Raw genomic sequence first — 27,369 nt, 5'->3', positions numbered from 1 at the left:
ACTCACAACTATTTTAGTTGTGCACTTTAAACAAATGCCCCCTGCAATGGGGGTCACACTCCAAAATAATTTTTTTTTTGATGGCACCAACACACAAATTATACAAGTGTTCCCTGGCTAAAAGGAGGGGGGCACTAAAACCGGCAAATTAAACTTTAAACTTAAATGATCAAATTAAAATTTGGTTGCCGGGGGTGATGAAGCACTCCAGTTCCTCCGGCGCCCACATCTCGCGGAAGGCCGTGAGCGTACCGGTGGGCACCGCGTGCTCCATCTCCAGGGACACCCTGGCTCGGATGTAACTGCGGAAGAGAAGCAGACAGTCGGGCTGAACGACCATCTTGACCGCCCGCTGCCTGGACCACCTGATGGCCCCCTTGGCCATGCCCAGGAGCAGTCCTACGAGGAGGCTATCCGACCTGCCCACTCCCCTCCGCACAGGGTGCCCAAAGATCAGGAGTGTGGGACTGAAGTGCAACCGGAATTTGAGCAGCAGCCCCTTTAAATAATAGAATAGGGGCTGCAACCTCACATATTCCATAAAAACGTGGAACACGGACTCCTCCAGATCGTAGAAATTGCAGGCGGCCTGGGAGCCTGTGAAACAACGTAAACATTTATTGCACGGTACTGCTCCATGCACCAACCTCCAGGCCAAGTCCCCAATAAATAGGGGGATGACTCCAGTGTAGAGTGCACTCCATTGGGGACCCCCGCCTCCTCCGGACGGCATGATGGTGCGCCATAGCATGTCCGGATGGCAGACGAGGATGGCAAGGTGGAGAGTGTGCAGGAACAGCCCATACAGGAAACCCCTCCATGCAGAACTGAAAGGCACGGAGGGGGTTTCCCCGAGGAGGCTCAAGTTGTGAGGCGCCGGCTCCCGAGGGAGGTTTTGGGGCTGGGCGCCGATGAGGAATTCCGTCCAGACAAGGGTCAGTTCGGACAGGATCTCCCCACGTGCTTGTGCCTCCTCGACACACCTAATGGAGTCAGGGGTCAGCATTGTTTTTTGCGACTCGATGGCACTGGCCGCGCGCCGGACGTCGGCCCAGTTTAGGCGCCGTGCCAGCACGTCTGGCGCCATCCAGCCCGCTCCTCCGCCATCGAGCAGGTCTCTGACCCAGGTCACCTCGCCAGCCACAGCCCTCTTGTCCGCCTGCCACCTAAAACTGCGGTCGTGGAGTACGGATTTCTGAGCAGCGGTTCTTGCAGGACAGCCGCCACTCCAGACGGTGGAGAGCTGTGCTTGGTGGTGACTCTGTTCCAGACCCTGATGAGTTCCTGGTAAAAGACAGGCAGCCCCCGCATGGCGGTCCCACAATAGCTCTACAAACCTGTGAGCATATTCATTGGTGCACACATTACACCCTTCATTTCAGGACTCAACCTCGTGAATCTTCTCTGAACTGCTTCCAATGCAAGTATATCCCTCCTTAAATAAGGAGACCAAAATTGTATGCAGGACTCCAGTACAACTGCCCTGTACAGTTGTAGCATGAGTTCCCTACTTTTATACTCCATCTCCCTTGCAATAAAGGCCAACATTCCATTTGCCTTTCTAATTACTTGCTGCACCTGCATTCTAACTTTCTGTTTTTCATGTACAAGGACACCCAGATCCCTCTGTACTGCAGCATTCTGTAGTCTCTCTCCATTTAAAAAAATATTTTTCTTTTTTTATTGTTCCTACCTCACATTTTCCCACATTATACTACGTCTGCCAAATTTTTGCCCACTCATTTAACCTATCTATATCCCTTCGCAAACTCTTTGTGTCTTCCTCACAACTTGCTTTCCCACCTATCTTTGAATTGTCAGCAAATTTCGCTACAGTACACTCGATCCCTTCATCCAGGTCATTAATATAGATTGTAAATAGTTGAGGCTCCAGCATTGGTCCCTGCGGCATTCCTGCCACAAGTCTGCCAACCTGAAAATGACCTCAATAGTGGAGAAAATGTTGGAATCAATTATTAAAGATGAAATAGCAGCGCATTTGGAAATAAGTGACAGGATCAGTCCAAGTCAGCATGGATTTATGAAAGGGAAATCATGCTTGACAAATCTTCTGGAATTTTTTGAGGATGTAACTAGTAGAGTGGACAAGGGAGAACCAGTGGATGTGGTGTATTTGGACTTTCAAAAGGCTTTTGACAAGGTCCCACACAAGAGATTGGTGTGCAAAATCAAAGCACATGGTATTGGGGGTAATGTACTGATGTGGATAGAGAACTGGTTGGCAGACAGGAAGCAGAATCGGGATAAATAGGTCCTTTTCAGAATGGCAGGCAGTGACTAGTGGAGTGCCGCAGGGCTCAGTGCTGGGACCCCAGCTCTTTACAATATACATTAATGATTTAGATGAAGGAATTGAGTGTAATATCTCCAAGTTTACAGATGACACTAAACTGAGTGGCAGTGTGAACTGTGAGGAGGACGCTAAAAGGCTGCAGGGTGACTTGGACAGGTTAGGTGAGTGGGCCAATGCATGGCAGATGCAGTATAATGTGGATAAATGTGAGGTTATCCACTTTGGGGGCAAAAACATGAAGGCAGAATACTATCTGAATGGCGGCAGATTAGGAAAGGGGGAGGTGCAATGAGACCTGGGTGTCATCAGTCATTGAAAGTTGGCATGCAGGTACAGCATGCGGTGAAGAAGGCAAATGGTATGTTGGCCTTCATAGCTAGGGGATTTGAGTATAGGAGCAGGGAGGTCGTACAGGGCCTTAATGAGGCCTCACCTGGAATATTATGTTCAGTTTTGGTCTCCTAATCTGAGGAAGGACATTCTTGCTATTGAGGGAGTGCAGCGAAGGTTCACCAGACTGATTCCCGGGATGGCAGGACTGACATTTGAGGAGAGACTGAATCAACTGGGCCTTCATACACTGGAGTTTAGAAGGATGAGAGGGGATCTCAAAGAAACTTACAAGATTCTGGCAGGACTGGACAGGTTAGATGCAGGAAGAATGTTCCCGATGATGGGGAAGTCCAGAACCAGGGGACACAGTCTTAGGATAAAGGTTAGGCCATTTAGGACTGAGATGAGGAGAAACTTCTTCACTCAAAGAGTTGTTAACCTGTGGAATCCCTACCGCAGAAAGTTGTTGATGCCAGTTTATTGGATATATTCAAGAGGGAGTTAGCTATGGCTCTTACGGCTAAAGGGATCAAGGGGTATGGAGAGAAAGCAGGAAAGGGGTACTGAGGGAATTATCAGCCATGATCTTATTGAATGGTGGTGCAGGCTCGAAGGGCCGGATGGCCTACTCCTGCACCTATTTTCTATGTTTCTATGACCCATTTATCCTGACTCTGTTTTCTGTTAGTTAGCCAATTCTCTATCCATGCCAATATATTACCTCCAACACCATGAGCTCTAATCTTGTGCAGTAATCTTTTATGTGGCACGTTATCGAATGCCCTTTGGAAATCCAAATACACAACATCTACTGGTTCCCCATTATCCACCCTGCACATTACATCCTCAAAGAATTCCAGTAAATTTGTCAAGCACAATTTCCCTTTCATAAAACCATGTTGACTCTTCTTGATTGTAGTATGATTTTCTAAATGTCCTGCTACTGCTTCCTTAATAATGGATTCCAGCATTTTCCCAATGACAGTTATTATACTGGCCTATAGTTTCCTGCTTTCTGTCTTCCTCCTTTCTTGAATAGGTGCGTCACATGTGCGGTTTTCTAATCCGCTGGGACCTTTCTAGAATCCAGGGAATTTTGGAGGATTACAATCAATGCGTCCACTATCTCTACAGCCTGTTCTAAATTAACATTTCACGAGGGGCTTAACTAACGTTAAAACAAGATTCTGGGTTCATCTTATCTATACCATTTAATAACTAGACTAAATGGTTTAAGTTTCTCATCCTTAGCTCATCACTTTTACATTCTTCTTGTTCTTCAGTACAACCTTTCCAATACATCTGTATCCCTTTTAAATTATGGTAAGAAGTATGGCACACAGTAGTCCAAGGGAGACCACAGGGTGGGATCTTAACTGGAAGCAAGTATCGGGTGGCAAGTCAGGGATGGGGGGGTGGGCGGTGGCGAGGTGTGATTAGCATCAAACTTCCCCAACACCATAAATTTGAGGCCCAGGCTATTTAAATGTCGCATCACTTCAGGGAATGGTCACTTTTGGCCTTGTGAATCTCTGGTTCGACTGGCTCTGGTGGGTTGCTCCCGATAAAGGCCCCTGCTCAGGGTTATGTGTGAAGGCCATTGTCGCACCCAGCCGAAGAATAAAATATTCCCCAATGGCTGTGAAGGCCGATGAGATGCGAGTTCAGAAATCAAAAACTATGGGCATCAGAATTTATGCAAACTGTGATGTTCCCTCAAAATCATCCCTCTTTGTCTCCTCTATTCTCGGGAAACAGAGGGTACATAGGGGTATTCGACAAGCATGAGCCACACAACAACGGCAGCCAGGTTAAAGCTCCTGCCCCTACAGCCATGAAAGTTTGGCATGTGATGGTGCTCACGTACTTATGACTAGCGTTACCAAAAGTTCCTTTTGATAAGATTATAAGCCATGACGCCCAGGACCAACCTGAAGAGCTACCACATTCGCCACGTGGAACGTTCTGACCCTTAACGGGGTTAGGTAGTTGGTATCATTTAGTCTATGGATTAAAGAGTCTATAACTGAGGTGAAACTTGCAAATAATTGTCATTATTTTGTGAAGGATGTGAGTCTGCTGTATTCCTGAGGAACTGGGCACACGAATGGAACAGAACTCATTCTTCAACCCTTCTTCAATAAATCTCTGACAATGTGGCATCCTATTTCTGCTCATCTTTTATATGCCAAACTGCCATTAATGTGGCTTACAGACCCACTGAGGAAGCCACAGACAACACTAAGACGAATTCTATCAGCAGTTAAAAGTGTTGATACAATCAATTCCCCTCATCATCATCATAGGCAGTCCCTTGGAATCGAGAAGGACTTGCTTCCACTCCCAAAGTGAGTTCTTTGATGGCTGAACAGTCCAATACGAGAGCCACAGACCCTGTTACAGATGGGACAGACATTAGTCGAGGGAAGGGGTCGGTGGGGCTGGTTTGCCGCGCGCTCCTTCCGCTGCCTGCGCTTGGCCTCTTCATGCTCTTTGCGTTGAGACTCGAAGAGCTCAACGCCCTCCCGGATGGACTTTCTCCACCGGGCGATCTGCGGCCAGGGTCTCCCAGGTGTCACTGATGATGTTGCACTTTAGCAGCGAGGCTTTGAGGGTGTCCTTATAACGTTTCCGCTGTCCTCTTTGGCTCGTTTACCATGAAGGAGCTCCGCATAAAGCATTTGCTTAGGGAGTCTCATATCTGGTATGCGAACTATGTGGCCTGCCCAACGAAGCTGATCGAGTGTGGGTCAGTGCTTCAATACTGGGGATGTTAGCCTGGTCGAGGACACTGATGTTGGTGTGCCTGTCCTCCCAGGGGATTTGCAGGATCTTGCGGAGACATCATTGCTGATATATCTCCAGCGACTGCCCTGCATTCCCCTGCATGATGAACTTATTATACTTGGAGACCCGACTGCCACACCAGGCTGCCTTAGAAATGGCTTCTAAACTATTCTTGGCCCATTTGGCTCTGAAACAATAAACAATAATTTGTTGAGACTCTTTGTTTTCTGTGCATCATATAACATAATTATCACAGGTAGTTGGTTCAGACGCCGTGACCTCCAGGAGCTGCACAAGATATTGGTCTGGAATCACAGCATAGTTAAATAATACCAGGTTTCTAGAGGCACAGAAGCACCAACCAATACTGATCACCACCTCTTCATTGCAAAAATAACAATTCAACATAGGAGTGTACCTTATATGACACATGACTTATATGCTTGCAAGAATTCAGAACTTGCCAACAAGTACTGTCACAGTGCCAAACAAGCTTGATGCACTTGGCACTCTACCAGATGATGTAGAATCAACCCGGACGACCATAAGTGCAGCAATCCAAGAAAGCCTCAGACATCGCCAAAGGACCAAAATGCCATAAACTATGTCCTTGGCCATCTGATGAGATATACCAAATCCTACAAAAAAAATCTGAAAACCAAGCAATGCCACAATGACATTGAATGCAAAAAGCAAAAGGGACCTGGAAGTCAGGCAGAAGGAATCAGAACTAATAACTTACAAACTACATATAAAGCTATTCAATCACTTCGACGAACAACTGGACACCACACTGGGTTTATGCCTATAAACAAGGCTGATGGCAACACATGTACAACTCAAGAAAAAATCCTGCAAAGTTAGCAATAACGTATATGAATATGCACTCAGTTACCCCAAAGCACCATGCTCAAAACTGAACTCATTAACTGCAGATGGAATACCTGCTTCTGAGACCTCTGCAGACATACCCACAATGGAAGAGGTCTACTCAGCTCTAAAGAAATGACAAAATCTCTGTGCTACTGGTCCTGACGGTATAATTCCCAAATTTCTCAAGTGTGATGTTGAGTCCACAAGCTCAGCACTACGTCAACTTTGTAATGGTTTGGACTTTTGGGAAAGGGTCAGTAGAGTAGATAGAAGGGAACATTATTTCCCTCTATAAATGAAGGATGCGTTTATTTGTACTAACTGAATTGCAGCTGTTTCTCTGATTGGCTCTCCATTATCATATGACCTATTGCTGATTGGTCCCCTTGGAAGATAAGCCCCACCCTGAATTTTCTCTGGAATGTGTAAATGGAATCGCCCAGCCTAACTTTGCACATTGCAACATAATCCATTTGGACTTCAGAAGTCAGAAAGGATACATCCCTCCCCCAGCCGAAGTCCCTTACCCAAGTGCAATGGCATGACCTTACCATAGATGGGGCATCGTGTGTAGATTATTAACAGATTTATTGGGTATGGAATGTCAGTGTTATGACTTCTGGATTTCATCCACTCCAACGATGTCAGGTGTGGGTTTAAAGGGGGTTGGAAGAATGTGATTTGTCTTCCCCAAGTTCCTGCTTCCCCCCCCCCAGCCCCGCCCCGCCACCCCATCTCTCTCTCCGCTCTCCGCACCCCGTCTCTCTCCTCCCCACCCCCCCGAACAGGCTCTCTCTCCCCCTGCAACCCATCTCTCTCTCTCCCCCTGCAACCCATCTCTCTGTCTCTTCCCCCCCCACCCCCCGCAACCAGGCTCTGTCTCCACCCTCCCCCCCCCCCCCAAACAGGCTCTCTCTCTCTTCTACCCCCCCACCCCCCATTCCAACCAGGCGCTCTATCCAGTCCCCCGCCCAAACAGGCTCGCTCTCTCTCTCCCCCACCCCAAACAGGCTCTCTCTCTCTCTTTCTCCCCCCCCCCCACTCCAACCAGGTGCTCTCTCTCCCTTCCCCCCCCACAAACAGGCTCTCTCTCTCTTCCCCCCCCAAAACAGGCTCGCTCTCTCTTGCCCCCCCTCCCACCCAACCAGGTGCTATCTCTCCCCCTACCCCCTCAAACAGGCTCTCTCTCTCCCCCCCCAAACAGGCTCTCTCTCTCTCTCCCTTCCCCGCCCCCCCCCCACCCACCGCGAAACAGGAGATGCATGCGCAGTAACAGTCACTCCGATAAATGAAAGGCTGACGCACTGTATGGCAGTTATAGACCAATATCTCTCCTTTCAGAAGATCAGTGTGAGGTGTTCAAAAAAGAATTTAAAGTGATACAGAACCAGTTTATACTCCTAAGGGGCAAGAGCTAAAAAAACAGCCATGGACAACTAAAGAAGTAAGAGACAACATAAAACTAAAAAATGAAGCATACATGAATGCAAAAAGTAGCACTGATCCTGACGAATGAGAGAGATACAAAGAATAGCAATGGGTGAGAGATACAAAGGACAGCAACGGTGTACAAAACAGATAGTAAGAATCGCCTACAATGGCTTCTCTTCCCGCCCCCTCATCGTCGCCTCTGGTGTCCCCCAAGGGTCCTTGACCCCCTCCTATTTCTGATCTACATGTTACCCCTTGGTGACATCATCCGAAAACACAGCATCAGTTTCCACATGTATGCTGATGACACCTAGCTCTACCTCACAACCACTTCTCTTGATCCCTCATGGTCTCTAAATCGTCAGACGGTTTGTCTGACATCCAGTTGTAGAAATTTTCTTCAATTGAATATCGGGAAGACCGAAGCCATTGCTTTTGCCCCCCGCCACAAACCGCATTCTCCAGCCACTGACTCTATCCCTCTCCCCAACTTCTGCCTGAGGCTGAACCAGACTGTTCGCAACCTTGGTGTTACGTTTGATCCTGAAATGAACTTTCAACCACATAACTAAGACCGCCTATTTCCACCTCCGTAACATCGCCCGTCTCCATCCTTGCCTCAGCTCAACCGCTCTAGACTTGACTATTCCAATGCACTTCTGAGTGGCCTCCTACATTCTACCCTACGTAAGGTAGAGGTGATCCAAAACTCGGCTGCCCGAGTTCTAACTCGCACTATGTCCCGCTCACCCATCACCCCTGTGCTAGCTGACCTACACTGGCTCTCGGTTAAACAATGCCTCGATTTCAAAATTCTCTGGCTCCATGGCCTCGCCCCTCTCTATCTCTGTAATCTCCTCCAGCCCCACAACCTCCCTAGGAATCTGCGCTCCTCTAATTCTGCCCTCTTGTGCAGTGCTGATTATAATCGCTCAACTATTGGTGGCCATGCCTTCTGTTGCCTAGGCCCTAAACTCTGGAATTCCCTGCCTAAATCTCTCTGCCTTTCTACCTCTCTTTCCTCCTTCAAGACTCTGCTTAAAACCTACTTCTTTGACCAAGCTTTTGGTCACCTGCCCTGATTTCTCCTTATGCGGCTCGGTGTCAAATTTTTTGTATCATAATACTTCTGTGAAGCGGCTTGGGATGTTTCACTATGTTAAAGACACTATATAAATACAAGTTATTGTTGTTCTACAAATAGAGACTATGAAAAGAAACTTGCAAGAGATATCAAAATCAAAACAAAAAACTTTTACAATTATATTAGGAAAAAGAGAGTGGCTAAAAGCAACGTGGGCCCATTAAAAACTGACAATCGTGATAATATAAATGAAAATAAGGAAATGGAGGATATATTAAATAATTACTTTGCGTCAGTATTTACAGTAAAGCATGCCAGTCATGCCAAGGAAACCAATATTGAATCAGGGACTCACCAAAACCAACGTAAGCAAATTAACAGTAATGAAGAAAATAATAGCACTAAAGAGTGACAAATCCCCAGGACCAGATGGTTTTCATTCCAAAATTTTAAAGTAAGTAGGTGAGAATATTCCAGATGCCCTAACTATGATCTTCCAAACTCCCGATTCAGCAACAATTCCTTTAGATTGGAAAATTGCACGTCACTTCGCTATTTAAGAAAGGTGAGGGGGAAACCAGTGTAATATAGATTAGTCAAACATTTGTTGTTGTGAAATTACTAGAGTCTATAATTAATGATGGAGTGACTGAACATCTCAAAATGTTTTAGCTGGTCAGAGAGAGCCACCATGGATTTATAAAGGGTCATCATCATCATAGGCAGTCCCTCGGAGTCGAGGAAGACTTGCTTTCACATTAAAAATAAGTTCTCAGATGATTGATAAGTCCGATGCAGGAACGACAGGTTGGACAGACGGTGGTTGAAGTGCCGGTTTTTTGAAGTGCTTGGGTTGTTATGTGCTCCTTCCACCGTTTGCGCTTGGTCTCCACTTGCTCCCGGCGAAGAGACTCGAGGTGTTCGGCGCCTTCCCGGATTATTCTCTTCCACTTTGAGCGATCTTGCGCCAGGGATTCCCAGGTGTCGGTGGGGATGTTGAACTTCTTCAAGGAGGCCTCGAGGTCCTTGAAGTGGTTCCGCTGCCCACCTGGGGTTCATTTGCCATGGCTCCAGTTGGGGTGGAGTGTAGATGTTTTTAGTATAAGGCGTGTTGCAGTGGTGTGGGACAGACTAGTTGGGCTTGGTGCTCTTTGCCTTTCCGTTATTGTTCATGGGTTTGTATGTAACCTTTAGGGCTGCTGACGAAGGGTCGTGCGGCTCTTTGTTGGCTGGCGCAGACACGATGGGCCGAAATGGCCTCCTTCTGCGCTGTAAATTTCTATGTTTCTGTGTTTCTATGATTATGGCATCTCTGACATCCCCTGTCATGCTTTCCTCCTTCCAAATAAGAGAAATGACATCATGTATTCACGCCAATAGTGCTTCTCCACCATGTTTTAGTGCTTCAGTGGGTATTCCTGAGGCCTTGTTGTTCTTCAATTGTCGAATGGCCTTTTCAACCTCATGCAGGGTTGGAGTTGTACTGAGAGGAGCGGAAGTCAGAAGCGGCAAGGAGCGGAGGATGGAAGCAGCGAGGAGCGGAGGTTGGAAGCGATGAGGTGGGGAGAAAGGGACCAACGAATGAATTTCAAGGACACTGTGGATAGTAAAAGTATGTTTGTATTTGTATGTATGTACTAGGCTAATGCAGCGGAGCCTGGTCTCCAGTTGTCTTGGATCCCCTTGCCACTGACCCAAGACCTTGCTCTGTCAAGCCCGTGTGGTAGCTTGTGTGCAATGGCCACCCCATGTTAAAAGAATTCACGCACAGGCCTCTTCCAATGCTTAAAATGAAGTTCGGGACCCGAATGTCAGGACACTCTTGGACAATCCCGACAGCAACAGACCAGAACGTCGGACTGCCATCGTTGCCCGGAATTCAGACAGTTTGACGTAAACATCACCGCCCTAAGCGAGACCCGGCGGGATGGGGAAGGCCAGCTCAGGGAACATGGTGGTGCTTACGCATTCTTCTGGAGAGATAAACTAGAAGAAGAACGCCGTCAAATGGAGTGGGCTTTGCCATAAAAAATGAGCTAGTTGGCCATCTCAGAGACTCTCCTTGCGGGATAAACAGAACACCTCATGACCCTTTGGCTCAACCTAGCCCAGAAACAGTGTGCTACGGTCATCAGTGCATACGCCCCAACACTGGAAGTTACAGATGAGATGAAAGAGGAATTCTACTCCAACCTTGAAGAATCCCTGTCCCGAGTACCAATGGGCGACAAGCCGATCCTCCTTGCGACTTTAACGCCAGATTTGGAAAGGACACAGGCCTCTAGGGTGATGTGATCGGCAGAGAGGGGGGTAGAGAAAACCAATTCAACGGTAACTTCCTGCTGAAAAAATGCTTAGAACATGGCCTTGTCATAACCAACATCTTGTTCTGTCAGAAAGACAAGTAAAAGTCTTCATGGCAACACCCTTGATCCAAGCATTGGCATCTGTTAGACTACGTCATCGTCCGAGCGAGGTACTGCAAGGACGTGCGCATCACCTGTACCATCACAGGAGCTGATGACTGCTGGACGGACCACTGCCTAATCTGTTCGGTGATGTCCATCAATGTTGCCCAAAAACAGCCGTGGCAACAGAAACAATGCCGCAGGAAAATCAATGCTGGAGCACTCAGAGACCATGCTAAGAAAGTGCTATTCAGCCAACACCTCACTACCAACCTGGTGAAAGTGATCCTGAGACGTAGGGATCTCACGGCGCCTGGTCTGCCCTCAAGGCCTCCATAATTAAGAACGGCTCGGTCACTTGACCAGGAAATACCAAGACTGGTTAGACGAGAATGACCAGGAGTTAATAAGCTGCAAGCGCAAGGCATTCTTGAATTGGAAACAGCAAGACAACTCGAGTGCAAGAAAGCAGATCTACAGACGTGTGAAGGCCGAGGTCCAACAAAAAACTCGTGACCTAAAGAACAGATGGTGGGTGGAGAAAGCACAGGAGATCCAGCAACTAGCCGACAACCACGACATGTGTGGATTCTTCAGTGCAGCAAAGACCACCTATGGCCCAAGCACCCAAGGTCCTACCCTACTGCGGTCGAAGAATGGAGAAGTTCTCATCGAGGACAGAGAGGCAGTCGGCGCACACTGGTAGGAGCACTTTGAAGATCTCATTAACCGAGACTCTGTCTTCAACGTGAGCTTACTTGACTCTTATAAAGGGTAGGTCACGCCTGACTAACCTGATTGAATTTTTTGAAGTGACTAAATTAGTGGACAGGGGAATGTCTATAGATGTTATTTATATGGACTTCCAGAAGGCATTTGATAAAGCTTCTCATTAGAGACTGTCATCTAAAGTTGAAGCCCATGGAATTGAGGGCAAATTATTGACCTGATTAGGAGATTGGCTGAGTGGCAGGAGACCAAGAGAAGGGATAATGGAAAAGTACTCTAACTGGCAAGATGTGACTAGTGGCGTCCCACAGGGATTTGTGTTGGAGCCTCAACTATTCACTGCATTTATTAACGACTTAGATGATGGAATAGAAAGCCACATTTCCATGTTTTCCAGTGATAGGTGGCATTGTAAGTAGTGTAGATGGAAGCATAAAATTACAAAGAAATATTAATAGATTAAGTAAATGGCCAAAACTGTGGAAAATGGATTTCAATATAGGCAAGTGTGAGGTCATCCACTTTGGACCTAAAAAGGATAGATCAGAGTATTTTCTAAACAGTAAAAAGCGAGAAGCAGTGGAGATCCAAAGAGACTTAGGGGTCCATGTACATAGATCATTAAAATGTCATGGATAAAAAAAAATCAAAAAGGTTAATGGAATGCTGGCCTTTATATTTAGAGGACTAGAATACAAGGGAGTGGAAGTCAGGCTGCAGTTATACAAAGCACTGGTTAGAGCACACCTGGAGTACTGTGTTCAATTCCTTAGGAACGATTATTGGCCTTGGAGAAAGTGCAACGTAGATTTACTAGAATGATACTGAGACTCCAAGGGTTAAATCACAAGGAGAGATTACTAGGGTTGTATTCCCTGGAATTTAGAAGATTAAGGAGTGATTTGATCGAAGTTTTCAAGCTATTAAGGGGAACTGATAGCGTAGATAGAAAGAAACTATTTCCACTGGTTGAGAATCTAGGACTAGGGGACATAGTCTAAAAATTAGAACCAGGCCTTTCAGAAGTGAAGTTAAGAAAGCCTTTTACACACAAAGGGTGGTATTTGGAACTGTCTTCTGCAAAAGGCAGTTGATGCTGGGACAATTGTTCATTTTAAATCTGAGATTGACAGATTTCTGTTAATCAAAGGTATTAAGGGATATGGGCAAAGGCGGGTTACGTTATAGATCAGCCCTAATCTCATTGAAGGATGGAGCAGGCTCAAGGGGCTAAATGCCTTACTCCTGTTCCTATGTTGTGTTCCTGGAAAAACCTTTTCATTCATCTTATTTGCTTAGCTTCAGCCACTTCTAACGAAGCACCATCACCCTGAGAAATTGGGTTACCTCGATGGGTGATGTACAATAAACATCATATTTGCTCTTCAACTACAGTCTGAGATGCATTGAGAATTCAACTCCCTTCTGGAAGTCACATACATAGACCTCAAGACAGCCTTTGTTTCTGTTGACAGCAACGTCCTATCGGGAAAGCTTTACATTGAGGCTAATTCAAGATCTACATAATGACCCAAGAGTACGAGTCCAACTGGGGAACCACAACTCTGAGAGGTTCTACACCAGATCTGAAGTAAGGCAGAGATGCATTCTGGCTCCAACCTAGTTCTGTCGTGCAATGGACTGGAACCTTGCCGCATCTGTGCAAATATTGGCATTACTGACGATCAGACCTCTTTTCTGCATCTGGATTATACGGATGATGTCACCCTCCTTGGTCAAGACCAATGTTCCCTCTAAACTGCATGGCTGTACCGGGCAGCAGGTGAACCAACTTTTATATTGAAAAAGCTGCAATCCTAGACCTTCCCCCAACCCTCGCAAAGCACAGCCCTGGCCTTGACGCGTTCCACGGCCGTTTGCGTTCTCCCCGGTACCCTCCTTGCCTCTACGTAAATATGGGGATGCTTTTGGAAATCTGGAAAAAAAGCTTAAACTGGTTGACGTATCATAGTGAGGCAATTGAAAGACATAAAAAGGACATGAAAATAGCAGTGAAAAGACACAAGTACTTTAAAGAAAAAGGGAAAAAACTACAAATGAAAGAAATCCAAAATAAAAACATAAAATGCTGTAAGTATACACAGGATCATCAGCATCCGAAAAAGGAAAAGACAGGCCTGTACCCCGATTCAAAACCCCCCACCAGCACTGTGTTCTGATGAAGTGCCCACACCCATCATCATCATAGGCAGTCCCTCAAAATCGAGGAAGACTTGCTTTCACTCTCCAAATCAGTTCTCAAGTGACTGAACAGTCCAATATGGGAATTACAGTCTTTTTCACAGGTGGGAAATCTGGTTTGCTGCACGCTCCTTCTGCTGCCTGCGCTTGTTTTCTGCATGCTCTCGGCAACGAGATTCGAGGTGCTCAGCGCCCTCCTGGATGCTCTTCCTCCACTTAGGACAGTCTTTGGCCAGGGACTCCCAGGTGTCGGTGGGGATGTTGCACTTTATCAGGGAGGCTTTAAGGGTGTCCTTGAAACGTTTCCTCTGCCCACCTGGGGCTCGCTTGCTGTGTAGGAGTTCTGAGTAGAACACTTGCTTTGGGAGTCTTGTGTCGGGCATGCGAACAATGTGGCCCGCCCAACAGAACTGGTAGTATGGTCAGTGCTTCGACGCTGGGGATGTTGGCCTGATCGAGAACACTGATGTTGGTGTGTCTATCCTCCCAGGGGATTTGCAAGATCTTGTGGAGACATCGTTGGTGGTATTTCTCCAGCAATTTGAGGTGTCTACTGTATATGGTCCACGCCTCTGAGCCATACAGGAGGGCGGGTATTACTACAGCCAGATTTGAGAGCCTGATCTTCGAACACTCTCTTCCTCATGCGACCGAAGGCTGCACTAGCGTACTGGAGGCAGTGCTGAACCTCGTTGTCGATGTCTGCCCTTGCTGATAATAGGCTCCAGAGGTATGAAAAGTGGTTCACGTTGTCCAAGGCCGCGCCATGGATCTTGATGACTGGGGGGGGGGGGGGGCAGTGCTGTGTGGCGGGGTCAAAGGTGGAGGACCTTTGTCTTACGGATGTTTAGTGTAAGGCCCATGGTTTTGTACGCCTCGGTGAAGATGTTGCTGATGGCTCTGAGTTCAGTCTCTGAATGTGCGCAGACGCAAGCGTCGTCCGCGTACTGTAGTTCGATGACAGATGGGACGATCTTGGATCTAGTCTGGAGGCGATGAAAGTTGAACAGGTTCCCACTGGTTCTATAGTTTAGTTCCACTTGTTGAGTGTGAGGTGGAGCAATGCAGCGAGGCAGACCTCCCCCAGCTGCTGATGGACTTCAAGCATTCCAACCATAAATTAGACTAAAATTGTGAGCTCAGAACTAGAGTACATAGTTTAAAATTAACAAGCCTCAAGTGAGATCAAATATTAGCAGAAACATTTTCTCACAGAGCGTATGTGGTACAGATTCTCAGGAAAAGCAGTTCATTAAATTCTTCTAAAGGAGCTGGATAAATATCTGATTGGAGGCATAATTGGCAGCCAAAGATGATAAAATACTTAATGCAAAGGAAAATAAAGGCATCTGTGTTTCTAGGGTACCAAACATTGTTTGGAGAACAGAAGATTAAGACTGGATGTGACATTTGCTTATTAACACGAGAAGCTCAGGGAGTATTTATGCAGAGCTTTCTCTCAGGAAATTAACTGGGTGAGGTTGACTTTACATGGTTTGAGGAAAAAGCTTGATCGGCTAAAAGATCTTTTCCAATGCCATGTCTTCTCATATTTTTATTTGTATTTGTTGCTTGGAGTTCCATTTTTCATGGCTTACAATTCTGGAAGAAATTAATTTATAATGACCCATATTTTTTCGGCTATTATCTTTGTGAAAACAGCATCTCACTATCTGCTGTCACATTGAAGTGCATTGAATGGCATGAGGTTGCTGTATTTGTGCAGTAGATACAAACTAAACTCGCCACAGAAAATTAAGACGGCCATTCGTGTCTGAGTACCCTTTTAAGATGATAAGTGTTAATTGCTGCCAATCAACCTTTCTCGCACGGAAAATTAACTATTACAATTGTGGATTATCATTCCTTCAGGTTTTAATTATTGGAGAATTACAAAATATTAAATTTAAAATAAAGACTTTTTTTCACCTATTCCTGTCTCTTTTTTTCTCTCTCTTAATCCAATCTTTCTGTCACTCATTATTTTATTTCTCTTTCTTTGCCTGATTTGACATTGAAATCACCCACTCTAATTTAAACTTGCTTCTTTATCCTTGTGCTGTTATTTACAACGCTTCAATCTGATTGGTTAAGGATATACACAGTTGTTTCCCCTGTTCCCTTTGCTGTGACGTTATCAGCTCGCACTTTCAGCAACTTGCCATGCAAAAAATTTAAAAATCTAAACGTGCAAGGGCAGGTCTAACTTACATCAGATGCCCTGCTACAGCAAAATTTGGCCCAATAATATAATACTTACTGAACTGCCAGAAAGTTCTAGGTCGGCCCACGATACTCTTCTTTCTTCTCGGTTATAAAACTTACATGATTGTCTAGATTTCTGTGCCTAAAATAACAAGTGCCATAGAATCAGACTTCAAAACATTATTATTCATTCTTTCCTTCCATAAAAGTTATCCTTTATTTATCCCTGTTGTGTATCTGTAAGGCATGCACTCCCATGTTCCGCCACCAGGGAGCTCATCCCTTGGAAGCACTGTATATAAGCCGGCCCCTAAGGCCCGTTCCTCACTCTGGAGTGTCTTATTAAAGACTGAGGTCACTGTTACTTTAACTTCCCTGTGTGCAGCCTCATCTGTGTTAGGAACACAATAACTGGCGACGAGAATACGAATCCAATGCAAAGATGCAGCAAACTGTGGGCATCCTGGAGAAGTTCTCGGAGGGTGAGGACTGGGAAGCCGATGTCGAACGGCTAGACCAGTACTTTGTAGCCAACGAGCTGGACGGAGAAAGAAGTGCTGCAAAAAGGAGAGCGGTCCTCCTCACAGTCTACGGGGCACCAACCTACAGCCTCATGAAGAATCTTCTGGCTCCGTTGAAATCCACAGATAAGTCGTATGACGAGCTTTGTACACTGGTTCGAAGGCATCTTAACCAGAGGGAGAGCGTGCTGATGGCGACGAATTGGTTCTACACGCGCCAGCGATCTGAAGGTCAGGAAGTGGCGAGCTACGTCGCCGAGCTAAGGCGACTTGCAGGACAATGTGAGTTTGATGGCTACCTGGAGCAAATGCTCAGAGACTTTTTTGTACTGGGCATTGGCCACGAGACCATCCCACGAAAACTTTGACTGTAGAGACACCGACCCTCAGCAAGGCCATTGCGATAGCACAGGCATTTATGTCCGCCAGTGATAACACCAAACAAATCTCTCAGCACACAAGTGTTAGCAATGTTCATAAATTAAGTGGAACTGTGTTTGCGAGCAGAAATGTACAGGGCAGAAACCACGAGTCTGCAACCGCCAGCAGGCCTCAGTTGACCCAGATGACTCAGAGTCCCCAACAAAGGATGAATGCAAGGCAATTCACACCTTGTTGGCGTTGTGGAGGCTTCCATTCAGCCTATTCATGCTGCTTCAAAGGGTATGTTTGCAAGAGCTGTGAAACAATGGGGCACCTCCAACGAGCTTGCAAACGAGCTGCAAGCTCTGCAAAACCTGCAAACCACCACGTGGCAGAGGAAGATCGGTCCATGGTGGATCAAAGCAATTTCGAGCCTCAGAGAGAGGAGGCAGATGCTGAAGTACACGCGGTGCACACATTTTCGACGAAATGTCCACCTATAATGCTAAATGTAAAATTGAATGGCATACCCGTAGCCATGGAACTGGACACTGGCGCTAGCAATCCATCATGAGTAAAAAGATGTATGAAAGACTGTGGTGCAAGAAGGCATTCAGACCAACCCTGAGCCCCATCCACACGAAACTGAGAACATACATCAAAGAGCTTATCACTGTCCTGGGCAGCGCCATGGTCAAGGTCACCTACGAGGACATGAACTGCCACTCTGGATTGTCCTGGGCGATGGCCCGACACTGCTTGGAAGGAGCTGGCTGGGCAAAATCCGCTGGAACTGGGATGACATCTGAGCGCTATCACATGTCGATGAGGCCTCATGTACCCAGGTTCTTAACAAATTTCCTTCCCTTTTTGAACTAGGCATTGGAAACTTTTCCGGGGCATAGGTGCGGATCCATTTGGTCCCAGAGGCACGACCCATTCACCAAAAGGCGCGAGCGGTACCTCACATGATGATGGAGAGAGTGGAAATCGAGCTGGACAGGCTGCAACGCAAGGGCATCATCTCCCCAGTGGAATTCAGCAAGTGGGCCAACCTGATTGTTCCAGTACTCAAAAGTGATGGCACGGTCAGGATTTGCGGCGATTATAAAGTAACTATTAATCGTTTCTCGCTACAGGACCAATACCCGCTACCCAAGACAGACGACCTATTTGCAGGAGGCAAGACGTTCACCAAGCTCGACCTGACTTCGGCATACATGACGCAGGAGCTGGAGGAGTCTTCGTAGGGCCTCACCTGCATCAACACGCACAAGGGACTGTTCATCTACAACAGATGCCCGTTTGGAATTCGGTCGGCTGCAGCGATCTTCCAGAGAAACATGGAGAGCCTACTCAAGTCGGTACCACACACGGTGGTCTTTCAGGACGATATATTGGTCACGGGTCGGGACACCGCCGAGCACCTACAAAACCTGGAGGAGGTCCTCCAGCGACTGGATCACGTAGGGCTGCGGCTGAAGAGGTCGAAATGCGTCTTCATGGCAACAGAAGTGGAGTTTTTGGGGAGAAAGATCGCGGCGGACGGCATTCGGCCCACAGACGCCAAGACGGAGGCTATCAAGAACGCGCACAGGCCACAGAATGTCACGGAGCTGCGGTCGTTCCTGGGACTCCTCAACTATTTTGGTAACTTCCTACCAGGGTTAAGCACCCTTTTAGAGCCCCTACATGTGTTATTGCGCAAAGGTGAGAATTAAGTATGGGGAAAAAAAAAAATTTTGGTTTTGAGAAAGCCAGAAACATTTTATGCTCCAACAAGCTGCTTGTATTGTATAACCCGTGTAAAAGACTTGTGCTAGCATGTGACATGTCGTCGTACGGAGTCGGGTGTGTATTACAACAAGCTAACATTGCGGGGAAGTTGCAACCTGTCGCCTATGCTTCAGGAGCTTGTCTAAGGCCGAGGGCTTACAGCATGATTGAGAAAGAGGCATTAGCGTGTGTTCAGGGTAAAGAAACTGCATCAGTACCTGTTTGGCCTCAAATTTGAGCTGGGAAACCGATCACAAGCCCCTCACATCCCTGTTCGCTGAAAACAAGGGGATAAATACTAATGCCTCAGCCCGCATACAAAGATGGGCACTCACGCTATCAGCGTACAACTATACCATCCGCCACAGGCCAGGCACCGAGAACTGTGCGGATGCTCTCAGTCGGCTACCATTGCCCACCACGGGGGTGGAAATGGCGCAGCCTGCAAACTTGTTGATGGTGGGGCAGCCCGCAGGCTTGTTAATGGTCATGGAAGCGTTTGAAAATGATAAATCACCTGTCACGGCCCGCCAGATTAGGACTTGGACCAGCCAAGATCCTCTGCTGTCCCTAGTAAAAAACTGTGTACTGCATGGGAGCTAGGCCAGCAAGAGCCACTCAAGCCGTTCCAGCGGCAAAAGGACGAGCTGTCCATTCAGGGAGACTGCCTGTTGTGGGGTAACCGCGTAGTGCTACCAAAAAAGGCCAGGGAGACGTTCATCTCGGATCTCCACAGCACACACCCGGGTATAGTAATGATGAAAGTGATAGCCAGATCCCACGTGTGGTGGCCTGGTATCGACTCTGACTTAGAGTCCTGTGTACGGCAATGTAGCATATGTGCTCAGTTGAGCAACACGAACAGAGAGGCAGCACTAAGTTTGTGGTCCTGGCCCTCCAGACCATGGTCGAGGATCCATGTCGACTATGCGGGCCCGTTTCTCGGTAAAATGTTCCTGGTGGTGGTGGATGCTTTTTCAAAATGGATTGAATGTGAAATAATGTCGGGAAGCACCGCCACCACCACCATTGAAAGTCTGAGGGCAATGTTTGCCACCCACGGCTTGCCTGACATACTGGTCAGTGACAACGGGCCATGAATTTAAAGAATTCATGACCCGCAATGGGATCAAACATGTCACTTCGGCTCTGTTTAAACCAGCCTCCAATGAGCAGGCAGAGTGGGCAGTACAAACCGTCAAAACAGAGCCTTAAACGAGTCACAGAAGGCTCATTCCAAACCCGCCTGTCCCGAGTACTGCTCAGCTATCGCACAAGACCCCACTCACTCACAGGGGTGCCCCCCGCTGAGCTACTCATGAAAAGGACACTTAAAACCAGACTCTCGCTGGTTCACCCCAACCTGCATGATCAGGTAGAGAGCAGGCGGCAGCAATAAAATGTAAACAATGGTCGCGCCACTGTGTCACGGGAAATTGATCTGAATGACCCTGTGTATGTGCTAAACTATGGACATGGTCCCAAGTGGATCGCGGGCACGGTGATAGATAAGGAAGGGAATAGGGTATTTGTAGTCAAACTAGACAATGGACAAGTTTGCAGAAAGCACCTGGACCAAACGAGGCTGCGGTTCACAGACTGCCCTGAACAACCCACAGCAGACACCACCTTTTTCGAGCCCATAACACACACCCAAAGGATCAACGACACCACGCCGGACCAGGAAATCGAACCCATCACGCCCAACAGCCCAGCAAGACCAGGCTCACCTAGCAGCCCTGCAGGGCTAACAACACGCCAGCCCAGCAAGGGCACAGCCAACACACCAGAACAGACATTTATACCAAGGCGGTCCACCAGGGAAAGAAAGGCTCCTGACCGCCTCACCTTGTAAATAGTTTTCACGTTGACTTTGTGGGGCGGGGGGAGTGATGTTGTGTATCTGTAAAGCATGCACTCCCATGTTCCGCCACCAGGGAGATCATCCCCTGACGTCCCAAGGAATCCCAGCATCCCTTGGGAGCACTGTATATAAGCCGGCCCCTAAGACCTGTTCCTCACTCTGGAGTGTCTCATTAAAGAGTGAGGTCACTGTTACTTTAACCTCCCTGCAGCCTCATCTGTATTAGGAACACAATAACCCCAATATTTTTTTCCTTGCTAGCTCCCAGGCCACATATCCTCTGCATCCAGAAGTTAGGGCAAACAGCCTAGTACTTAGTCTCTGCTATTGATGCTACTGAATGATTCCAAAAAAGAATGCAAAAGCAATTCAGTGGACACTACCTATCTGATTTTACCTTGCCATCCAAGAGATGGTATCCAGGCTCCACCTCTTTTCAGCAGTGGAGCTAAAATTAGGGACTGAGTGGGAATGGAGTGAGAGAAGTAATCCTACTTTGTACCACTCCATGGTACTACTTGCCCCTCTTCGCCCTGGCCTCAGCTGATCTGCGAGACCCTCATCCATGCCTTTGCTACTTCGAGACTTGACTGTTCCAGCACACTCCTGGCCGGCCTCCCACGTTCTACCCTCTGTAAACTTGAGGTAATCTAAAACTCTGCTGTCCATGTCCCAACTTGTTCCAAGTTCCATTCATCCATCACCCCTGTGCTAGCTGAGCTACATTGGCTCCCGATTAAGCAACGTCTTGATTTAAAAATGCTCATGCTTGTTTTCAAATACCTCCATGGCCTCTCCCCTCCTTATCATTGTAAACTTCTCCTGCCCTACAACCCTCCGAGATATCTGTGTTCCTCAAATTGTGGGCTCTTGAGCATCCCCGATTTTACTTGCTCCTCTATGGGCAGCCATGCCTTCAGATGCCAAAGCCCTATGCTCTGGAATCCTCTCCCTAAATCTTCTGGCCTCTCTACCTTTCTTTCCTCCTTTAAGACCTACTTAATACCTACCGCTTTCAGTCATCTGCCCTAATATCTCATGTGGCTCGGTGTCAAATTTTGTTTGATAAAGCTTCTGTGAAGCACCTTGGGATGTTTTACTATGTTAAAGGTGCTATATAAATACAAGTTGTTATATTGCACCAATGTTCTACACCATTGCACTGCACCTGTCCTTCCCTTCTTCCACTTAAGAGTTTCAATTTATTTACCAAAAAGAGTTTTAAACATAAGAAAAAACATTCTAATTGTGTGTTCCTGGTGTGGACTCTTGCCCATAAGGAGTGTATATCGAAAAATCATAGCCGTAATTTTCACATTGCAGAGCGCGCGGGTTTTGGAGCGCATCGGCAGCTAAAAGCGCTGCAATTGACAGTGCGTTGGGAACCTGCCATCATCGCGCCCACTTCCCGCTTAATTGGCGCGCGTTTCGAAATGGGCTTCAGACCCGCTTTGGAGAGGCTCCCGAGGTATGGGAAATGGTCCACGTAGTCCAGGGCCGCGCCGTGGATCTTGATGACTAGTGCTGTATGGCAGGGTCAGGTTGGTGGAGGACCTTTATCTTATGAATGTTTAGTGTAAGGCCCATGCTTTCGTACGCCTCAGTAAATACGTCGACTATGTCCTGGAGTTCAGCCTCTGTATGTGCGCAAACGCAGGCTAGTTGCCTAGGGCGAGATGTTGGCCAGAAGCTCGGCGCTGAGTAGCGCCCTTGATGGTAGGTAGTCCGAGGCTTGTTTGGGGGCAGGCGTTGGGAGGGTCATTGGCCCACTGGAGTTCCGAGTAAGCTCACAGCCATGATGCTCACCAGTCAGAAGAGGCCAAGTCACCAGCGGGGAAGTAGAGGCCCAGTCGTCTCCGAAGGAAAGGGAAAGGCCAGCCGCCATCGTGGAAGAGGAGGAAGCCCAAACGCTGTCATGGAGGAGAGGCACAGCCATCATGGCTGCTGGGGCGGGATCTGGTCGCCGCAGAGTGCACAGCCTTTCAGCAGAGGAGGAGGAACAGGTGGAAGACAAGAAGGAGGAGAAGGAGGAGGAACCTGAGGTGGAGATTGCACCAGCAGCGGTGCACATTGCTGCCCATGAGGCCATTGATAGATTCATAATGGCCCGGTTTACTTAAGTTACACCAGTGCACCCATATGGCTCCCAGCTGCTGTACCAACTTCACCTCCCACCATCCCCCCACCCAAACACCACAATGCAATCACAAAATGACCAAACCGCTGCTGTCAACCAAACACCTATTGTTTGAAGTTACGTAGTGTCTCACCATTCACTCCGTGACAAAGCCACTTCCCAGGTAGCAGACAAAAATGGACAAGATGGGAAAGTAGTGCAAAGCAATAAATTTGTGTGTGTCATAAATAGAACTGAAAGTTAACATTAACATTTTGGCAAACACCCATGTGCATCTACGATTTTGTCTTTTTTATGTTTCGAGTGCTATCCCTGTGGCTTCAGCAGAGGTAGAGACAGGCTACTCACTTGCTGCTGTGACTGCTTTGACACATTTGGCAGATGTCCTCCAGGTTTCAGGACCAGTGAAAGCACCGCCAAAGACTGCTCCTCCTGCAATTGTGCAGGTGCAGACTCGGCCATCGGGATCCGAGGCAGCATGTGGGGCTCTGACTGAGGGGGAGGCAACGGAGGAGAAGTGGGAGCGCTTTGAGGAGAGTCTCCACTTCAATGTCCCCTCGCCATCATCCTGGTTCAGCATCTGCATCCAGCTGAGCAGAGCTGGGAGTGACCTGTGACTCTCCACTGCTGTCCCCGTCTTCAGCATTTGCTCTCGTTCACTTGTGATATGTACGACACCAGGTAATAATACTAATCTATGTCTCGCTGGACCCACCGATGTGTGCGTATCTGCGCTGGTGCTGGGTGCGCATGGGTCTGCTGACGGAGCACACTCAGAGAATGGAATTTCCTCTAAGGAGTTGTCTTCCTCCTCCGACTGGACAGTTGGGCGGGGAGGCACTTGATGGACCTGTAGGAGAGTAAAGACATGAATTAGACCTCTTATGATAAGAATCTGTAACGTTACCATTATGCACATGATGATATTTCACTGGTTGTTCACATGAGTCACCATGAGTGACTGTTGTATGCCATGTGGGATATTTAATTCTGTCACCTAGTTTCTGGGAGGCCCCCCTCTGTCCATCTCCAACTGCCATCAGCTCAGTCACTCCACTTATTTTGAGAGCCTCCTCCTCTGCTGTCATCAAATTTGTATATATTGCAGGGCTACCTGCTGTTCTCTCTCTCTCTTTCTCTCCTGTTCCGCATTCTCTTCTCCCGTAAAGAGGGAAAGTAGAGAACTTTAAGTGCGTGTGATGGAATGAATGCAAGGGATATATGGGTTACATCTGTAGAGGGTGACTATGAGGGAATGGCACAACATTGTCAAATGACCTCCTTATGCGGTGTACCTTCCTATGATTGCATTAAGCTGAGGGTGAGTGGTTAATCAGATGGGGATGTGAGTAGGTGCATATAGACAGTGAGGGATGGGTGCACCTGTAAGGTAGGTTGGTGTGAGATGCGACGAGCAGGAGTAGGCTTGGGAAGGCAGAGTGATGGGATAGGGGTGGCACGCACATCAGTATGTCGTTGAATGTGGCATTGTACTCACCTTTCCTGACCTCACGAGTTCATTAAATCTCTTCCAGCATTGAATCCAGGAGCGGAAGATAACACTCCTACTGCTCACATCTTGGGCAATCTCCAGCTCTGCCTGCTTGGTTTCACTGGCTGCTCTTTTCCTGCTGCTGTCAGGGAATAGTACCTTCCTGTGTGCTCTGACTCCTTGGACCAGGATTCCAGGGAGGCATTTGAGAACCTGGGCGCAGCCTACTGTCGCTGTTACTCCATGTTTGCTTTCACCCACACAAATCTCTAATGTGTACTCCAATAGCCACCTCTCCCAAACCTTCATGCGTCCTCCAACAACCTTCAACTGGGATGTGGGCAAGTCTCCTTTAAATATCCAAGCTGAAAATGAGTCATCGGTGACGTCATCAGACCCACTCCATTTAACTGGTCGGGAAACCCGCATGACTGTTTCAATTGATGTAATTGAGCTAAATGTGCAGTGCAGAACGCGTGGTAAAATCTTGCGGATGGCAACCCGCTACGCGGCCCGCACACACCTGCCCCAACTGCAAGGTAAGAAATCTAGCCCACGTGTGTACAACCCACAATTTTCCATTATTAATTTTAAGGCTGTGATGCGGCTCCATGCCAAGATCGTGCAATTGGAAAAGTTACCCTGTAGTTATGCTTGTGTATTAATATCATAATCTTGCTTGGTCTGAAATAAATGCATACCCAGCAACAATGATAGCTTTCTACAGCTGATGAAGTAGAAATTTTCCCTTATTTACTTCAGTTACTGAAACAATATCAAGAATAATTTAATTATGCTAAAAAAAACTCTTCTTGGAAATAGTAGCAAATTTGATAAACTGAACAAATCAAATAACATTTGGAATCATTAAAACTGAATAAAATTAATTACCAAAATTGATTCTGCAGATGAGGTAGGTAATGGTTCTTTTGCTTCAACTGGCAACTTTTCTGCTTTGTGCTTTGGAACCACCTTGGCTTGATTCACTGCCATTATGGATTCATTTGATGGCAAGTATGAGACCATCCATTTGAATTCAACATCTAATGTGCCATTGGCTTGTTCTTCAGAGTTTGTAAGTTCAAATGTACCTACAAATAAATGAACAAAAATGTACAACAAGGATACATCCAGATCTGGCTGGATCACATAAAGCATTATCGGGTCCTGCTCTCGACTGCCAAAATTGCACATTATTCCAGAATCATTCTGGAATATAAAGATAAATCCCAGCTTCTATTCTCCACTAACTGTCTTTTTAAACCCCTCTCCCCAGTCTCCACCCTCTCCTCCGACAATATGTGTGAGGAGCTCATGGACTTCTTTCTCTCTAAGATTGAGACCATCTGTTCGGCCGCTTCTGCCTCTTCCCTTCCTTCCCCTAACCCACTGGGCCAAACTTCTTTTAAGGATCCCCCCAGCCCTAGCCCTAGCCCTGACCTCTCTTCTTTCTCCAGTTTCTCTCCGATCTCCCCTCATGACCATCCTGCCTGAGACCCGCTTCCTACTTCCTTGACCATATTCCCACTAAACTACTGACCATCCAACTTCCTTTCCTGGCTCCCATATTAGCTGGCATTGATATCGCCTCTCTCTCCTCAGGTACTGTCCCCCTCTCCCTCAAATCTCCTATCCTCACCCCTCTCCTCAAAAAAACCCCATCTCCAACCTCCCTTTCCTCTCCAAAGTCCTTGAACGTGTTGTCGCCTACCAAATCCGTGCCCATCATTCCCGCAATTCCGTGTTGAATCGTTCCAATCCGGTTTCCGCGCCTGCCACAGTACCGAAACAGCTCTCAGCAAAGTCACAAATGACATCCTTTGTGACTGTGACAAAGGCAAACTATCCATCCATGGCCTTCTTGACTTATCTGCAGTCTTTCACACAGTTGATAACTCTATCGTCCTCCAATGCCTCTCCATCATTGTCAAGCTGGGTGGGACTGCACTCGCCTGGTTCCATTCTTATCTATCGAATCATAGCCAGAGAATCACCTGGAATGGCTTCTCATCCTGCCCACGTATCGTTACCTCTGGTGTCTCCCAAGAATTTATCCTTGGTTTTCTCCTATTTCTCTCTACATGTTGTCCCTTGGCGACATCATTGTAAAACACAGCGCCAGTTTCCACATGTACGTTGATGACAACCAGCGCTACCTCACTACCACTACTCTTGACCCCACCACGGTCTCCAAATTGTCAGACTGCTTGTCCAACATCCAGTTCTGGATCAGCGGAAATTTTCTCCAATTGAATATTGGGAAGACCGAAGCCATTGTTTACAGCCCCTGCCACAAACTTCCTTCCCTAGCCACTGACTCCATCCCTCTCCCCAACTTCTGTCTGAGGCTGAATCTGACTGTTCGTAACCTTGGTGTCATATTTGACCCTGAAATAAGCTTTCGACCACATATCCACAGCATAACTAAGACCGCTTATTTCCACCTCCGTAACATTGCCCATCTCCGCCATTGCCTCAGCTGATCAACTGCTGAAGCCCTCATCCATGACTTTGTTATCTCTAGACTTGATTATTCCAACACACTCCTGGCTGGCCTCCCACATTCTACCCTATGTAAACTAGAGGTGATCCAAAACTCGATTGCCCGTGTCCTAACTCGCACCAAATCCTGCTCACCCCTGTGCTCGCTGATTTACATTGGCTCCCACCTCGCAACATCTCGATTTCAAAATTCTCATTCTTATTTTCAAATCCCTCCATGGCCTCGTCCATCTCTATCTCTGTAATCCCCTCCAGCCCCACAACCACCAGCCCCGACCCCCCCCACCCTCCAAATGTCTGCGCTCCTCGAATTCTGCTCTCTTGAGTGACCCTGATTATAATCGCTCA

The 27,369-nt window shown here is 47.3% G+C and overlaps 1 protein-coding gene across 3 annotated transcripts in view; it reads right to left on the bottom strand.

The window, feature by feature from the left end:
* rpgrip1l (RPGRIP1 like) overlaps positions 1–27,369 on the bottom strand; it is a 291,830-nt gene that overhangs the window by 99,382 nt on the left and 165,079 nt on the right. Inside the window, exons 18-20 of one of the 3 annotated variants that reach the window (XM_070897996.1) lie at positions 25,411–25,610; positions 23,743–23,877; positions 16,422–16,508 (exon numbers count right to left, since the gene is read on the bottom strand). In XM_070897996.1, coding sequence (XP_070754097.1) covers positions 16,422–16,508; positions 23,743–23,877; positions 25,411–25,610 — 422 coding nt within the window. The remainder of the gene's footprint in view (positions 1–16,421; positions 16,509–23,742; positions 23,878–25,410; positions 25,611–27,369) is intronic. The other 2 variants (XM_070897997.1, XM_070897998.1) reach the window with 2 other exon arrangements.

This window comes from Pristiophorus japonicus, chromosome 13 (genome assembly GCF_044704955.1).
Source record: "Pristiophorus japonicus isolate sPriJap1 chromosome 13, sPriJap1.hap1, whole genome shotgun sequence".
Classification (NCBI taxonomy): Eukaryota; Metazoa; Chordata; class Chondrichthyes; family Pristiophoridae; genus Pristiophorus; species Pristiophorus japonicus.
Note: the sequence above shows the minus strand (reverse complement) of the source record. Positions and strands in the feature narration are given on the sequence as shown.